The sequence below is a fragment of the Mustela putorius genome, unplaced genomic scaffold (genome assembly GCF_011764305.1).
Source record: "Mustela putorius furo isolate JIRA1106 unplaced genomic scaffold, ASM1176430v1.1 tig00003937_pilon_pilon_pilon, whole genome shotgun sequence".
In the NCBI taxonomy this organism is placed as follows: Eukaryota; Metazoa; Chordata; class Mammalia; order Carnivora; family Mustelidae; genus Mustela; species Mustela putorius.
The window spans coordinates 3,198,877-3,216,339 of NW_025422082.1; the positions used below are offsets into that span (position 1 = coordinate 3,198,877).

The window sequence follows — 17,463 nt, forward strand, 5'->3', positions numbered from 1 at the left end:
TAACAAGCAGCCCATTGTGCCTCTGGGAGCTGGCACGGGCAGCCTGCAGGCCAGTGCCCACAGAGGCCTGTTTCCTGGGTCCTTGAGCTCCCACTCAGCTGGCCCGACCCCCTCCCACAGCTGTCCCCTTCTCCCCCAACCCCAAGGTTGAGCCCAGAGGGCACAGGCGGCCTTGAGCCCAGCAGGGCTTTCCCTTCCTCCTTCCTTCCCCACAGAGGACACACAGAGGAGCAGCTGGCACACCCGGAGCCCTCCAACCTTGACCCAAGCATGCAGGCCCCACCCTGCAACCTCCCCACTGGGCTCAGCCTGGACGACTTCATCCCCAGCAATCTCCGGGCCCACGGAGGGTCCTCCTCCCGGGGGGCACGGGTGAGTGAGACAGTGAGGAGAGGGTTCCTGTGGACCCAGAGTTGATGGGACCTCCTAGGACATGTGGGGGAGCAGGAGGATTAACGGGATGGAGGGAAAGGGCCGCAGATCGCTCTAGAGAGCCTTGTTGGCTATGTGCAAGGGGTTCAGGCTGGCCCTCCAGTCCTCACTATGGGGTAAACTGTGTCTGTGCTTCCCACCCTTCTGCGGAACCTTCGGGCCTGAGCTGCTGCTCCCGGCCCCTCCCCACAGGTGCCTGTGATCCGGAATGGTGGTTCCAACACCCTTAATTTCCAGTTTCATGACCCTGCGCCCAGGACCGTGTGCAATGGGCACGTCACCCAGAGGAGAGATGTTTCCCGGCACCCAGGTGGGTCTGCTCAGAAATACCTGCTCCAGGAGCCTTGTGTCGGGGGTGGGGGATCAGAGGTTCCTGGGCCCTGCCATCTGGCACTACCTTGTGGGGAGGAGCATAGAGGGCTCTCAAGGTCCTGGGCCTCTGAGCTCATCTGGCTGCCCTTCTCTGTGTGAGCACTGATGGCCCGTGAGTGTGAAATCCACTGAGGGAGAGAGCAGGCTGACGCATCCCTCCCTTCCCACCCCCACCCCCACCCCACGCCCCTTAGCACCCCCACCCCAAACCCCCCACCCTGCCAGGGGAAGTAATTGTGCAGGGGACACAGCCTTGGGAGGCAGGGGACAGGGGGCCAAACCCCACAAGTGTGTACTCAGCAGCCAAGTAGAAGATGGGAGAGGCAGCTCTGGGAGCTCATCAGCCCCTGGGCTCCTACAAGTCATCCTGGCCTGAGCCATGGGGTCGAGAAGATCCCAGGACCTCCTGGGTGAAGGTCTACCCCCGTGGGCCCTTTTCCTGAGGAGGGAGAGATCCTTTATTAAGCTTCCCACTGAGGCAGGCACTGTGTCAAGTAATTTATTCATTTAACAAATAATTGTGGAATGCTTAGAACATGTGGGACACTGAAAAGACACACTAAGCCTTCTGTCATTTAATCCCTTGATGTCCTGGAAAGATAAGATACCATTAGTAACCTCTTCCCAGTGAGGAACCTGAGTTTCAGAGATGCTCAGTCACAGAGTCTGAGCTGAGACTCAAACCCTGGTCCTTCCAGCCTTGATGCCCTTATGCTGCTACTCTGGTGACTTGGGGGCTAAGGGTTCTGAGGAAGCTGAGGACTCAGTTGCCATGTCTGGTGAATGAGTGTCTGTCCAAGAGCCTTGTGACTATGTGTCAGGCACTGTGCTGGGCACGGTCACACACACTAGCTCTCTCTGGATGTTTGCCATGATTACCCTCATGTTACAGAAGTAGAAACGGAGTCACCAAGTGGTTTCTTGCTGTGCCACAGGTCACAAAACCAGCCGGTGGCACAGCTGGCATCTGAATTCTTTGTTCCCATTTCAAGCCCAGTGCCATTTCTGCCACACCCTGCTGCCTTCCCAGCCAGGATGGTCCCCAGCATTTTCTCTAAGTAAGGATTCCCAGCCCTCATTCCAAAGGCTTTAAGGACAGCCCTCCGAAAGGATAAGGCAGACACGGGCACAGATTTCTCAAGACAAAATCCATTTTCATTCACTTTAACTAAAAAATAACCAAAGGCCCGTGGTCCTGCAGGGGATGGGGAAGGCTGTAAAGTCTGTCTCAGCAAGTCAAACAAGGAGATGTTGAAACTTTTGAACCCACAGGATCAATGTTCTGAAGGGCTAAGAGACAAGCAAGTCCAGGTGGGGGCCCCTGCCTGGTGCTAATGCTCTGTTACTCATTTCCCCCACAGATCCTGCTTGGTATCAGACCTGGCCCAGCCCTGGGAGCCGGCCCTCGGGGAGCCAGAAGACCCCTGCCTCCCAGCATCCCCAGAACTGGTCAGCCACGTGGACCAAGGACAGCAAGCGTCGGGACAAGCGCTGGGTCAAGTATGAGGGAATCGGGCCGGTGGACGAGAGCGGCATGCCTATCGCCCCCCGATCTGTGAGTCCTGAGCTGGGGGCTGCTGCTGAGGGGGCTCGGGGATCCATGCTGAGCTCCACTTCTGTGAATTAAAGTGGGAGCCACCAAGAGTGCACCAAACCATTTCAGAACCCCGTGGTTCCTCCACAAGAGGCTTGGGGGTGGTCATCAGCCACAAAAATACAGGTGCTCTTGTGGTCTGAGTTGCACAAGTGGTTTGTGGGGGGGGAAGGGTAGATCTAGAATGCTCTGTGGGGCAAGGACCCCCTCTGTTCCTAGCCCCAGGACCTGGCACAGCCACTGAGTGAATGGCTGGGTGGAGAGAGCTGGCAGAGTCCTGAGTGAGTCGCCCTCACACTGTGGCTGGCATGGAAGGATCCAGGGCCCGGGCTCTGAGAACCCTGCCCTTCTTCCACTCCCTATCTCAAGCCAGCCACCTGCCTTCAGTTCTGCATCTGAAACTGAAGTTGGCTGTTTCGGTCTCAGTGGGGCAGGAGCTGTGAAATGCCATTCTAACCCTATATTATCGCATTTATTTTTCATTACATAGAAATACATGTTTGTGGGCACCTGGGTGGCTCAGTGGGTTGGGCTGCTGCCTTCAATTCAGGTCAGGATCCCAGAGTCCTGGAATCGAGTCTCGCGTCAGGATCCCAAGTCCATGGGGTGTCTGCTTCTCATGCTTTCTCATGCTCTCTCTCTCAAATAAATAAATAAAATCTTAAAAAAAAAAAAAAGAAAAAATACATGTTTGTTGTAGAAAGATCAGAGGTATAGGAAAGCAAAGAGAAAAAAAAAAATCGAGAAACCACCCCAAATCTCAGAGCCTCGGCATGGATCATCACTGGGGAGATCCTTCTCTACACCTTATTCATATGTAATATGCTGTATAAAGTTCCTTTATTCGATTTTTCACGACAGCCTGCCCACTTCAAGGGTGGCCAGAGAAAGGACTCAGGAAGGAAAAACTTCTGTGGCTTCCTATTAAGAGGGTGGCCTGATTTTGTCTTTTCTGATCCCAGAGTGTTGATAGCCCCAGGGACTGGTACCGGAGAATGTTCCAGCAGATTCACCGGAAAATGCCAGGTGAGACATCCTTCTAGGGCCCTCTCTCTGCCGAGTGGGCTCCAGCGCCTGGGGCTGTGGGACGGACCGGCAGAAAAGGGAACTTCTGTGTACCCCAGGCTGTGTGGTGGGTCGTCCCTCATACAGGCCGAAGAGGAGGAGCCTCCAAACTCCTTTCTGTCCTTGGGAGGACAATGACCACACACTGTCCCTGGTCTCCTCTGAGAGTCCTGGGAAGTCATGCAGTCCCTCATTTGTTCAATCAGCCCCTGACCAGACGTCTACGGAGCACTTCCTGTGTGCCGAGCACTTCCTGTGTGCCGAGCACTATTCTAGGTGCTGAAAATGAAAGAGGGAATAAAAAAGAATGTCCCTGCCCCAGTGAAGCTTAAGACAGAGGGAGAATAAGCAGATATGTAATTAATATGGCAGCTAGTGGTAAGGGTAAGTGAGAAAAAGAAAAAGTCAGTGCCCAGTGCAGTGAGGGAAGGCCCTGGTAGGCGGCATTTCAGCCGAGAGCGAGAGCGGAGCCAAGGGAGGGAAGGAGCCAAGAAAGGAGCCTGGCCGCAGGGGGAGCAGCAGACACCCAGAGGCCGAAGCAGACCCTGGCTGGTCCTGGAGCAGCAAGGAGAGGCTGGACTGGAGTGAGGGGGGCACTGATGGGAGATGGAGTCACAGTGATGAGATCTGGTCACAGAGGGCCTCTGGGGCCCTGATCAAAGCTTTGGCTTTTACTCTGCAAGAGCTGAGGAGTCAAGGGACAGTTGTGAATAGAGGAGTGTCATGCTCTGATGGCTCACTCTGGCTGCCAGCTCGGGGGGGGGACAAGGCAATGAAGAACAGAGCGGACCACTTAGGGGGCCCGGCTTTCATCCAGGCTAGAGGCCAGCAGTGGTTCAGACCAGGGCAGCAGCAGCAGGCCTGGTGGGGTTCTAGAGACCGTCATGAGGTTTTGCTGGTAGATTGAACGTGGCGAGAGTAAAAGACGTCAAGGACGACTTAGAAGGAGCCAGTCGACAGATGTTGCTTCCAAACTCAGAGAAGATGGAGGTTTTTGATGAGGTCCATCATCTAGTTGGTGATGTCAAGTAGGCAGTTAATATGCAAGTCTGTGGTTCAGGGCTGAGGCTTAAGCTGCAGGTGGAAATGGGGGGATTCACCCCAAAATATTTTTTTTTTAAGATTTTATTTATTTATCAGAGAGAGAGAGAGGGGAGAGAGCGAGCACAGGCAGACAGAATGGCAGGCAGAGGCAGAGGGAGAAGCAGGCTCCCCGCCGAGCAAGGAGCCCGATGTGGGACTCGATCCAAGGACGCTGGGATCATGACCTGAGCCGAAGGCAGCTGCTTAACCAACTGAGCCACCCAGGCGTCCCCACCCTAAAAGATTTTGATTGAAAGCTCCCCAACTAATTCTCATGCAAATTCTGCCATAGATGGTTTTTTTTTTTTTTTTTTAAAGCCAGAAGACTAGATAAGATCACCTGGGGAGACAGAGGCCCAAGCACTGAACCCTGAGGCCCTTGGGTGTGTAGAGGTTTGAGAGACGAGCAGGGTCAGCAAGCCGACTAAGTGGGTACAGTGGAGAGGAAAACCAGAGTTGTCTTCCTGAAGCCCAGTGAAAAAGGAATTTCAAGTGTCGTCCATGTGACAGACATTGCTGATGGGTCACGTATTTTGGTTTGGTAACATGGAGGTCACTGGGGTCTTTCTTGAGGGCAGTTGGGGCAATCCTGGTGGGGCTGGAAATCTACTTAAAGAGAAGGGGAATCAGAGACAGCGAATTAGTTACGGCTGTTTGCGGCAAAGCGGTCCAGGAGCTGGAGGTGTGGGATCTGGAGAGAGGCGTTCTGGTCTGCCTTTATGGCAAGTGCTCTTGTGGCACGTCTGCACGCCAAGGGGACCAAGTCGGCTGGCGGGTCAGTCGCTTTTCCTAGGAGGCCCCAGAAAGTCATGAGCGCCATGAGGAGTGGGTTTGGGCAAAGAGGGAGAAGAGGAAGTGGAATTTTCCCCAACCTGTCTTGGTGAGGGCAGGTTTACAAAGGTCAGGGAAAGGGTGTGTGTGGGAATGCGAGGAGGGAGGAGCAGGAGGGTTTGGGCAAGTCCACTGCCTGGGTTGGCTCACTCAGGCCCTGAGTCTGCCAGAGGCATTTCAAACCCTCCAGAGAACTGCCCTCCTAATTCCTTCCCTCCCTCGGGACATTCTTCAGGCCCTGACTCAGCCCCTCAGCCCCTGCCCTAGGCAGGAGGACTGCTGGGAGCAGCCGAGGCAGCTTCGCGGGGCTCGCCATCCTCGCGGGGCTCGCCATCCTCGCGGGGCTCGCCATCCTCGCTTGCTGCCCCACCCCTGATCTGGTCCTTTCTGCTCCCGCAGACCTGCAGCTGGACTGGACCTTTGAGGAATCACCCAAAGGTGAGAGGTGCCGGTGGCCTGCCCCAGCTCAGTGCCTGCGTTTCCCCGTCTTGTAAACCATGCCTGGCTTTGAGGCTCCCCCGTTGGCTTAGTTCAACTTGAGAAGTTCATGTAGCCCATTTCTGGGGAGCTCCCTATTTCCTGGCAGGTGGCAATGAAGAGCTTCAGCTTCACTGTCCAGTGAGTGTCTCCACCCTGGCTGTGATTTCTCTGGGCTTCTGTCTCTTCATCTGTAAAATGGGGACACTACTTGCCCCACAGTTGTGAAGATATGGTGAAGACTGTAAGGCTGTTGGTGCAAGGCCCCCATATAGTGGTCCAGAGTACCCCCAACCCTGTTCCCACAAGACACCCACAAGCACGTGTGGGAGTGGGTGCCGGAATCTTCAGTGTTCACCCAGGTACCCCTAAGCCCAACTCTCACCTCCTCTGGCCTGTCTTCTCCCACCTTCAGTGGCTTCCTCCTGTGCCGCCTCTACAGACTCAAGGCATCCAGGGCCCCAGCAAAGACCAGCTGCCAGGCCAGGCCAGGCCTCTTCTCTGAGTGGGTGAGCCATCCTGGGAAAAGGGTCCCAGGGCTGCAGAGGGGCACTGGCTTCCTGGCTGGGACTGCGCCCCCTGGTGGTCACATCCGGTACAGCCTCTCCCCAACCCATCTCACCGCTCTCCTCCTTCTTAGGGTCCCTACTTTGGGGAACTTAACCAGTGCCAGCCATCTGCTGAGTGGGGACCACAAAGTGGTTGTGAGGGTTTAGGCACATAGCAAGTCTTCACATGTGTTATTCTTTTTTTAATATTTTATTTATTTAAAAGAGAGAGACACAGAGAGAACGTGAGAGCATGAGTGGCAAGAGAAGCAGGAGAGGGAGTAGCAGACTCCCCATTGAGCAAGGAGCAACATGGGGCTTGATCCCAGGACTCCAGGGTCATGACATGAGCTGAAGGACGACCCTTAACCCACTGAGCCACCCAGGTTCCCCTCCACAAATATTATTAATATACAGGCTCAGTTATGACTAGAGCCTCCCTAAATTACGAATGATGTATTCTACGGGCAACTGGGTGGCTCAGTGGGTTGAGCCTGTGCCTTCGGCTCGGGTCATGATCTCAGGGGCCTGCGATCAAGCCCCGAGTCTGGCTCTCTGCTCAGAGCCTTCCCCCTCTGTCTCTGCCTGCCTCTCTGCCTACTTGTGATCTTTCTCTCTCTGTGTCAAATAAATAAAATCTTAAAAAAAAAAAAAAAAGGAATGATGTATTCTATTCTCATTATCAGTGGTATTACTAATATTGTTATTCCTAAAATAAAGAATAGAGTCATCGTTACAACCAATAAATCCTGACTCTCCAGTCAGACATTCCATCCTTTGATAAGCTTGGTACAGTGGTGGAAACATTCAGACCCAAACATTGTCTGGAATACATAAGCCAGCCAAGAAAGGAGCCCTGGAGGGGGACGAAGGCAAATGTGACAGTGTGGAGCCTTAGTGGCTGGAGTGGTTTCACAGATGACATCACTGAATGCTGCACCCCCAGGGAGCAGAGGCGCAGGGAGCAGAAATAGCTTGCCCAGGGCCTGGGAGTCAGGGCTGCAGGCCCTCTGGCCTGCCCAGGGTTCTCCTGGGACTAGGCTGTAGTCCCACCCACACCCTTGCGCACGTGTACAAGCCCACAGGGCTGTGACAGCTAGGAAGAGCAGCTTCACAAGCTGCAGACACATACATAGCCACAGCCGTGGGGCCACACATAGATTATTTCACTGAGGTCGGCAGGAAGGGAATCCTGGCCACTCAGGGAGTGGATGAGTGTGTTAGGCCTTCTCCTGGGTGGCAGGCACATGTTTCCTCACAGCTTCACTACACCCTCACAGAGGTGGGATCCCTTCGTGACACACACATGCCAGTCTGAGGCTCTGAGAGCTCAGTAACTCGCCAAAAGGTCACAGCTAAGTGGCAGAGCTGGCATTTGACCTCTGAGCCTGTAACTTTCCAATGTGTAACACTGCTTTCACAGGCTGGAGCTGGGAGCAGGGGGCAGGGGGCTGTGGGAGCATGTGCAGGGCTGTCTTCTCACTTGTGCCTTAGTCTCCCTAAAAGGAAATTGAAGAGATGTCCTCCCCTTTCTTTAGAAGAAGCTGGGACCCCTCCGAAGAGTTTCCTAGAAGCACTTTCAACTCTAATCCTGGAGCAGCCTCCCTACACCAGACACCAAATCAGGTAGCCCACCCAGCATCCTCCCCTCACTGCCCCCGGCACTGTGCTCTTTGGCCAGGCCCCTCTGCTGAAGAGCACAGATACTGCCCGTTCAGTTTGGGGCCTGCTCTGGGCAGCCCCGAGAGCCCAAAATCCTTAGGAAGGCACTGGCAGGCAGAGGGGTGAGGCAGTGGCCTACAAGCCTTTTTTTTGGGCCTGGACAGTGTCCCAGTACATCTCTGTTCAGACTGATGCCCACCTACTTCTGTGCAGGTGCTCAGATGCCAAGAAAGAGCAGACAATGTCTGGACGGAAGATTCTTGGAACCAGTTTCTGCAAGAACTAGAGACTGGACAGAAGGTGAGTGTCCTGCTGGCCCTCTGAGAATGGACATACTCCTTAGCTAGTGCATTTTGGAAAGTGACTTCACCCCCCCTTTGATTCATCCTTCCCACCCTTAGCCCAAGAAACCGCTAGTGGATGACCCTGTTGAGAAGCCCTCCCAGCGCATTGAGGTGAGTGCTGCTGGATAGGTTGGAAGGGGAGGGAGACAGCTATGCTGGGGAACAAATGAGGGAGACTTCTGGGTGGTGTTAGCCCCAGTGACCATGGGCAAAGGCCAGAGACCCAAAGCTCTGACCCTGCCCAGTCCCATACAGTTTACCTCTGTATCCCCAGCACCTGGGACAGTGCCAGGCATAGAGTAGGCACTCAAATATGTGTTGAATACATGTCTGTTGACCAGAGCAGGAGCAGAGAAGGGAGTGGTCAGTGTGGATTTGCCAGAAAGTATTCTCGGAGATCGAGCTGGAGGGCCTGGCCAGGCAGAGAGCGGGGTCAGTGTAGGGGGAGTGCAGAGACAAAGGCTGGAGGGACAGTGGGAGGGAAAGCAGGTGGAGCTCAGGCTGTGGAAAGCCACAGAAGACTTGATGAGAGAGGAAATAAGGAGCTTTATAGGCTCTTGAACAGGGAAGTAACAGGACAAAAGGCACTATCAGACACAGAGACTGACACTATCAGACACAGAGACGGGAGAGACTGGTCCGATGAGAGGGACAGTGAGAAGCTGTGGAAGGGCCATCCTGACACCTTGAGACACAGCTCTGGGCAGGCCCACAGGCAGGGAGCCTGTCCTGGCCCTGTGCCCTGAGCCTGCCCTTTACCCAAGCACAGTGTGCTTTGCTTTGTCCTGCTGCCCACTAAGTTTCTCACATCTGACCTTCGGTCAGTGCTCCCCCACTGTGCCCTCCAGCTAGCCCCCTCCACCCCCACCGCCCTGACTGCCCAAGTCTCTGCGCATAATCCGCCCCCAGGTCTTGCTGGAGAGAGAACTGGCCAAGCTGAGCGCGGAGCTGGACAAGGACCTGCGGGCAATTGAGACCCGGCAACCGTCCCCCAAGGTACGGGCCTCCCAGTCCCCTCCTGGGTGACCCTGGGACCCGGAGACCCCGGTGCAGCGGGGGGAGCGTGGGTGGGAGGGGCAGGCAGAGCCGAGGTATCGTTCCAGCCTCACTCGGCGCGACCTTGAACAGACTTCATCCCTGACTGCTATCTCCTTTATAAAATGCAGGGCGTTGACTTTTCCAAGTGACCCCTAAGAACCCTTCCAGGCCCATTCCACGTCAGCCTGACGTCCGGGTGCCGGGGGCTCCCCGCCCCCGCCCCGCCCCTCCCCCCCCATCCCGGACCTCAGTCCGCAGGGACCCCAACCCCTACCCGGCCCAGTTTCCTGGGCCGGCCTCCCCTCTTCCGCCACGCCACGATTCTTTCCCCACCCCCCCCACCCCCGCAAGTTCCTCGGCTCCTCCCGGGTTCCCGGCCCGCCCGCCTGCGCGGACGACTCTAGGACCCCGCGTCCCTCCCGCCCCTCCCCACCCCTCCCGCCCTTCCGAGCCGCAAACTTTTCCGGAGGCGGCGGCCTCGGCTGCCGCGGGGGCCCGGTGTCCCCGGCCCTGACCGCGCCCTGTCTCCCCGCACAGAGCTCTCAAGTGCCCCGACGGTCCCGGGAGCCGCGGCCCTCCGCGCGGTGAGTGCCCAGGCCGGCCGAGGGGGACGTGGCGCGGGGCGGCGGCGGCCGCGCGAGGAGGGGGCGAGCCCCGCGAAGGGCGCGGGAGGAGGGACCTGGAGGCCGGCGAGCGGCCGCGGAGGGAAACTGTCCCCGTCCGAGGACTAGGTGGCCGCGGCGGCCGGCGGAACAAGGCCGGGGGAGCCTCGCGCTTCCCACGCGCCCTCCCGCCGCGCGCGGCCCCGGGCCGCACCCTTTCCCGGCCGGGACTGCTGGGGAAGTAGGACATCCTGTTGAGAGCCCGGGACGCGGGAGACGCCTTGGGAGGAGGCGGCGGGACACAAGAGGAGATATTCGGGATGCAGGGGTGAGTGGCGAAGGGTGTGAGGCCCCAGACAGGTGGCTCACGCACCGTGTCCCCGCGCAGCCCGGCCCCCGCCTGGAGCTCCAGTTCCCCGAATGCACTTTACCTGGGTTCCTCTCGGCCCCTGAGCCCCCACAGGATGGCGGATGGAGCAAGCCCCTTCCTAGGTCGTAGGGACTTTGTCTACCCTTCCTCGGCCCGAGGTAAGGACCAGAACCTGCTCTTTTTCTCATCCAGAGGCCCGCCACCCATCGTACAACATACGCTGGTGCCCCGTGGGGGTGGGGTGGGGGGACGACGGACCCAGAGCTCCCTACTAACACTGGCCCTGTCCTGGGGTAGGGGGAGCAGAACCCCATCCCAACACCACTCCCCCAGACATGGCCTTCCCAAGCTGAGGTAGTGCTTTTTCACAGACCCTAGTGCCTCTGAAAGAGGGGGCAGCCCAGCCAGGAAGGAAGAGAAGAAGGTAAGGAGGGGTGGGAGCACTAGGGTCAGGGTGCATGGTGGACCTGGGGTGGTTCTCGTGATGGCTGTTCTAGACCTGCCACCTCCTTGACTAAGGTGACTTCCCCTGTCCTCTCCCCCTGCCCAGAGGAAGGCTGCCAGACTCAAGTTTGACTTCCAGGCACAATCCCCTAAGTAAGTGCCCTTCTCTCCAACTCGCTCCCCCAAACCTCTGTGTACCCTATGGGAGGAGTGGGAGGACAGGGCTGTGGTGCACGCCCCCCCCCACCCAGGGTGTGTGTGTGTGAAGGAGACTCTGGGTGCACTAGATAGGGTCTGAAGGGGAGGAGGACTGGGAGGATCTCACCTTGTGGATGTCCTTGCTCTGGCCTGCAGGGAGCTGACCCTGAAGAAGGGTGATATTGTGTACATCCACAAGGAGGTGGACAAGAACTGGCTGGAGGGGGAGCACCATGGCCGGCTGGGCATCTTCCCTGCTAATTACGTGGAGGTAAGCAGAGGAACAAATGGGAGCCCAGCTGGGAGGGTGCGTGGGTTTGCAGAGACTTAGCATGCATATCCCTGCACAGCCCCTCTGTGGAGCTGATTGCTCCCCTACATCTTACCGACTTCGTAATAGGTAAAACTGTGAACTCCAGGGGGCAGGTGCCAAGTCAGCCTCATTCATGCCCTTGGCCCTGGCACCGCTGGGGCCCAGTGCTTTGTCTGCCCTCAGGACATGTTTCTTAAATGAGCACCAAAGGTAGAGCCCAGCCCATGGAGAACCACATGAGTCCGCTCCTGCCCTAGCGGCCACCAGCCCAGACTTTCAACATCAGCATCCATTTCTCTCACGCTGTCTTTGGGAAGGATCCTGAGGGCAAGTGGCAAGAGCAGGAAGTGTGTGACAGCTTACCAATCCACGCAGACATTCATCACTTCCTTCGTGTGCATTGCCTCCCTTGTTCCTAACCTGAGAAGTGATTGGTCATCCCCATGTTGCAGATGTGCTTGCTAGGTTCAGAGATAAGTGGTTAAGTACAAGATCCAGAAGTGTATGGCTGGCTCAGTCGGTAGAACATGCAACTCTTGATCTTGGGGTTGTGAGTTCGAGCCTTGCATTAGGGGTAGAGTTTACTTAAAAATATATCAGCATTTAATGATATAAATTTCCTTCTAAGCACTGCTTTACCTACACCCACAGATTTTGATACATATTTTTTTTTCATTCCACCCAAACTCTTTGCTTATTTTCTTTGTGACTTCCTCTTTGACCCATGGATTGAGTTGTTGTTTAATTCAGGCTCTCTCTCTATTTGATAACCATCAGTAGGCCTCCGCTACCTTCAGAACAGTCTCTCTGATTCTGAAATTCCACAAAGTAGAGAACAGCATTCCATGGTATTAGTAATTTACATCTTAGTATGAAATAGTTTACTAGCTTCTTGATTTTTTTTTATGAGTAGGGTGAAGCAAAGAGAACTTGGGAATTCTGGGTACTGGGTGGGGTAGAATGGGGAGGGGAAGGAGGGACAGTTGGTTCTCAGCAGTGGTAAAATGTTAGATCCCTACTTTCAGATTAGGTTACCAGGCGTGCGCTGCTTTTTGGAACTCCTCATTTATTTCTGGGTTCCAGTTTAAGCTCTTAGCTTAAGCTTCCATCTTTGCTCTGACATGGCCTACTCCACACCTCTGGGGAAATTCCTCCTCCAGTAGCCTTCTGAGACTCACCACCCCTTGGCTGGTCTCACCCCAACCACCCTCACACTTATGTCTGGTGTCCATGTCCTTGCTGGCCTTGGGGAGAGACAGATTGCGCCCATCCATCTTCTGTTTGTTATCTTACCCTCCCAGGAGCCCCAGGTCTGTGTCCGGTTGATACCCAGGCTGAGTCTTCCTCGTGACCTTTCTTTCTGTAGGTGCTACCTGCAGATGAGATCCCAAAGCCCATCAAGCCCCCAAGCTACCAGGTGCTGGAGTATGGAGAAGCTGTGGCCCAGTACAATTTCAAGGGGGATCTGGAGGTGGAGCTGTCCTTCCGCAAGGTGTGGCCCCGCAGGAAGTGGGGGTTGTGGGGGGCCGGTGAAGGCATAGATAAATATGTGGAGAGTCAAGTGTACCCATCTTTGCCCAGTGTTTAAAATTTTTCCTCATCTCTTTGGGTAGGTTTTCCTTCCTTTAGCCCATTTAAAAAAAAAAAAAAAGTTGGAAACTTATAGAGTAGTTGTGTGTGTGTTTTTGTTTGTTTGTTTTCTTTGTTTTCTTGGTTGCAGGTTTATAGGCTGTGAGGATCACAGTCAGCATTTTTAGAAGAACAGAATGGAAATGTTAGAATGTCTTGTGTGTAAAAAGGGTGGTTGATCAAACTTTTAAGCAGTTATGTATATACCCTTGCACATGTGTGTGTCTGTATACGAAGTTGTTATTCGGACATATTTTTTACTATAGATTGTAGTCAAGGTAAATTTGAGACATGTTGTCCTAGAAAACAGGGTACTGGTCTCCCTTTGGTTGACTTTTGGGGCAGAGGCCATGCACGCCCCTTGTGAATGTCCTCCGGAAGAGCTGGCCCCACGGGGAGAGGGGGACGGAGGTGGCTGGGTGGGGAGAGGCGGGAAGGCAGGAGAGGGCTGCCTCATCCTGTGTCAGTGAGCATGCGGGCTGGAGGGTGACCAGGCCTCCCTCCAGGAGCTCGTGTTTTGATGCCCTGCGAGGAGGCAGGGACAGGACCCTGTCATGGCAGTGGTGGCTCGCGCCTGTCCGGTGCTTCTTACGAGTCTGCCACGGATCTCCTTTGCTCTTCACGGCAACAGATTGTTATCCCCACTAAACATGTGAGGAAACTAGGCTCAGAGAGGCAAAGTAACTGGTCCAAGGCTGCACAGCTTGGGACTGGCCAAGCCCGTTTTGTTAAATAGCCACCAGAACACTGGGGAGAGGATGCTGTGAAGTCCCAGGGGTAGGTGTCGGGCAGGCCCGATCCGCACCCAGTGCGGCATGTTGTGAGAAGAGCCCAGACCTCTGGGCTCCGGCGGACAGCCTGGGCTTGGCTCCTGACTCTACCACTGCCTCAGTCCTGCTCACCTGCTCCGAGCAGGCTCACCCCATGCAAGGCGCTAGCTAGATCTACAGGAGACGCGCCGCGCCCCCTCCCCCGGGTTTCCTGGGGGACTTGGCCCCAGGAGGGCCGTGCAGATGCTCATGCCCTTCTACACCCCCAGGGGGAGCGCATCGGCCTGATCCGCAAGGTGAATGAGAACTGGTACGAGGGCCGCATCGCTGGCACCGGGCGCCAGGGCATCTTCCCCGCCAGCTACGTGCAGGTGCACCGCGAGCCCCGGCTCCGCATCTGTGACGAAGGCCCCCAGCTCCCTGCCTCTCCCCGCCTGACGGCTGCTCGTCTGGCTCGTCACTCTGGCTCCCCCGTAACGCCGCACAACCCTGTGGATCCCACCGACTGGGGGAGCCGGACTTCCCCCCGCCGCACCGGCTTCTCCTTCCCCAGCCAGGAGCCCAGAGCCCAGAACCAGGTAGGGTGACCTGCCTCGTACTGGAGAGCTGACCCCCGCCATCCACGCTATATCCTCTTTTCCTTTGGTGGGTTTGTACTTTGGAATCCCTCCTGGTCTGCCCTGGGACAGAGCAGTGGGAGAGCTGGGCAGAGCTGGGACGTGGTCATGTGGGAGTCAGAAGTCTGCCATTCGCCTGCTCTGTGACCTTGGACACATGACTTACCCTCTCTGGATTGGGTTTTCTCAGCTGTGGAATGAGGTAGTAGTTCCTTCTGGAGAGGGTAGTTGGGCAGGCTTAACCTAAAAGTATGCAGTAGCCGAGGGGTGAAAGACTGCATTGGTGTCCACACTGAGGTAGCCTGTAAACATGTGCCTTTGCTCCTGCATCATCCGTTTACGCAGCAAACCACTGTCAGTGGGCACAGCCAGTGCATGGACACCTCCCATCCCCTCCCCGTGTTGGCCTTTAGAATCAGCCCCCTACCCTCCCTGGGCCTCAGCTTCCAAGAGCCTGTGAGGTGAAATGATCGAACAGAGGCTCTGTGTCTTGGGGGTTGGGAGGATAAGATGGGGACAGGATGAGAAGTGCTGCTGCAGGGAAGGTGGGTGGGCCCGTGGCACTCTCCTCCCTCATGCTTTTATGTGCCTCCATTTTCTCCTGTGGACCCCCAGGGTCTCAGCACCCCCGGGTCAGCTCTGTCTCATCCTGGAGGCTCCAGCCATCCCCTGGACGTGGGGGGGATGCCCCCCAACAGCACTCAGATACACTGGACCCCGTGAGTACCATCTGGGGATGCTTGGTCAGGGGTGGAGTGTTGCTTGGCAGGCGGTACTGAGTGCAACGACCCTTCCTGCCCCTTCTCTACCCCCAAAGATGGAGTTGGTAAACTCTTCCCTCTGGTACTTATGGGTGATTTGCTGGGGGGCCCCTTGTCTGTGATGGTCCTGACCTGTCCCTGCCAGCCCTAGAGCTGGCCTAGGGCAGCCTCCCCCTAGGGAGGCCTCCCCCCCTCTGCACCCAACCTCAGTCTCCTCACTGGGTTTCCAGCCCCAAGGTCAGCGCATTTATGTGTGATGTGTGGGAACTAGTAGAACAGACCTGGAGGTTGGGGTGGGGAGCTCCGAGGAGGAGGGGTAGAGGTAGGTAGGGCGCGGAGCACAGGGAGCGGGCCCAGAGAAGAAAGCACTGAAGCCAGACAGAGAGACCATTCTAGGAGCTGGGCCAGTGGCTGATGGGATGAATTAATGGGATGTAGCAAGACTTGGGTTAGACTCTCTGGACCTGTTCCGAGGAGGGGCCAGGCCCCCGTGGTTGCCATGATGCTGTCTCCCACAGGTACCGGGCGGTGTACCAGTACAGGCCCCAGAATGAGGACGAGCTGGAGCTGCGGGAGGGGGACCGGGTGGATGTCATGCAGCAGTGTGACGATGGCTGGTTTGTGGGTATGTGGGCCTGGTGGGTGGGCTGCGAGGCAGACTAGAAGGGGGTATGTGTGAGTCCCTGGGCAGAATAGCTGGGGACAGACCAGAGTGGGTAAGTGGGTTTCCCGGGCAGGATAGCTGGGGGCAGAGTGGAAGGGGGCATGTTTGAGTCCCTGGGTGGGATAGCTGGGGGACAGACCAGAGGGGGTATCTGGGGCGGATATCCTAGGGAAGATGACCTGGGGGACAAGTCAGAAGGGAGCATCTTGGGGGTTGCTGGGGAGATTTGGGTGGGCTGCCACTGCCTGCCAGTGCTGGTTCAGCAAAGATTTGTGGTCTGACAGATGAGGCCAAGGTACCTGAGGAAGTCATTGCAGACTCGGGGCAGCAAGGTTCTGACCCTCACACCCCTGCTCCTTCCCACCACACATCTGTCTTTGGAGCAGTTTGAGGAGGAGGCGCCTGTCTCCTGAGACACTGTGTTCCTGATGGAAAGGATCAAGTCTCACACCCATGTGTCACCCACCCCTGCTCTCACTTAGCAGCTGGCTCCCCAGTCCTCAGGGCTGGCCCTAGGGCAGCTCAGGCAAAGGACTAAAGCAGGAAGCCTCAAATTGGCCTTGGCCTGGTTCAAGGTAACCAACCCAGCAGGCTTCACATGGCCTTTTTCCTCAGAGCTGACAGGGCAGTATAGGCCTGGGCTTCAGAGGAAGGGGCTGTCCTCAAAGAGTAGTAAGCAGCCAGAAGCCCCCTCCCACAGCAGAATGCAGAGCTTAAAAGGGTGGCAAGGCTGCTTGGGCAGAGGTGACCCCAACGGCCGTCTCTTGACCTAGCAACCCATCCTTTCTCATCTGAATCTTAACACCTCATTGCTGACCAAGTTTCAGACACAGCAGTGATTCTGGAGTACTAACTTGTTAATGGTTCTGGGAGGGGAGGCTGGGGAACACATTCTTGTTTTACTCTGTACACCTTTGCCTTTGAATTTTTTTTTTTTTTTTTTACCACTCATAAAGTTTTGCAAATATAGACAAGAAGTAAAAGCACTTGGGGCCCCTGGGTGGCTCAGTCTTTAAGCCTCTGCCTTCGGCTCAGGTAATGATCCCAGGGTCCTAGGATCCAGCCCTGCACTGAGCTCCCTGCTCAGTGGGAAGCCTGCTTCTCCCTTTCCCACTCCCCCTGCTTGTGTTCCCTCTCTCACTGTCTCTTTCTCTCTATCAAATAAATAAATAAATAAATAAATAAATAAATCTTTAAAAAAGAAAGAAGAAAAAGCACCACTTTTGTGGTATTAAAGCCACAAGTGCTTCTAGAGGAAAGGCTTAGAAAGTTTAATGTCTTAGTCACACAAGTGCATTTCTTTCTTTTTCTTTTTCTTTTTTTTTTTTTTAAGATTTTATCATTTGACAGCACAATCAAGGGGAGCGGCAGGCAGAGGGAGAAGGAGAAGCAGACTTTGCGAGGAGCAGGGAGCCTGAGGCAGATGCTTAACCAGCAGAGCCACCCAGGCACCCCACACTAGCACATTTCAAGTGCTCAGTAGTTGCATGTGGCTAGTGGTTACCATTTCAGACAGTGTAGGTCAGGGAAGGCTTCCTGGAGGAAGTGGGGGAGCTAGGTCTTGAAGGACAGGTGAGGCATCCCAGGCAGTGGAACAGTATAAGGCCTGGGGGCCAGGTGAGCATGGGCTGCTTATCAGGAAGTCAGGA

General features: G+C 55.7%; 1 protein-coding gene across 4 annotated transcripts in view; it reads left to right on the top strand.

The window, feature by feature from the left end:
* Window positions 1-17,463, top strand: part of SORBS3 (sorbin and SH3 domain containing 3) — a 29,081-nt gene that overhangs the window by 10,019 nt on the left and 1,599 nt on the right. For 2 of the 4 annotated variants that reach the window (XM_004763289.3, XM_004763291.2), the window contains 19 exons: window positions 216-372; window positions 625-742; window positions 2,166-2,359; window positions 3,361-3,424; window positions 5,777-5,815; window positions 6,270-6,363; window positions 7,941-8,028; window positions 8,278-8,364; window positions 8,466-8,519; window positions 9,318-9,404; window positions 9,984-10,030; window positions 10,437-10,576; window positions 10,790-10,842; window positions 10,969-11,015; window positions 11,217-11,331; window positions 12,740-12,865; window positions 14,042-14,350; window positions 15,005-15,108; window positions 15,669-15,775. In XM_004763289.3, the coding sequence (XP_004763346.1) occupies window positions 216-372; window positions 625-742; window positions 2,166-2,359; window positions 3,361-3,424; window positions 5,777-5,815; window positions 6,270-6,363; window positions 7,941-8,028; window positions 8,278-8,364; window positions 8,466-8,519; window positions 9,318-9,404; window positions 9,984-10,030; window positions 10,437-10,576; window positions 10,790-10,842; window positions 10,969-11,015; window positions 11,217-11,331; window positions 12,740-12,865; window positions 14,042-14,350; window positions 15,005-15,108; window positions 15,669-15,775 (2,030 nt within the window). The remainder of the gene's footprint in view (window positions 1-215; window positions 373-624; window positions 743-2,165; window positions 2,360-3,360; window positions 3,425-5,776; window positions 5,816-6,269; window positions 6,364-7,940; window positions 8,029-8,277; window positions 8,365-8,465; window positions 8,520-9,317; window positions 9,405-9,983; window positions 10,031-10,436; window positions 10,577-10,789; window positions 10,843-10,968; window positions 11,016-11,216; window positions 11,332-12,739; window positions 12,866-14,041; window positions 14,351-15,004; window positions 15,109-15,668; window positions 15,776-17,463) is intronic. The other 2 variants (XM_004763290.3, XM_013061809.2) reach the window with 2 other exon arrangements.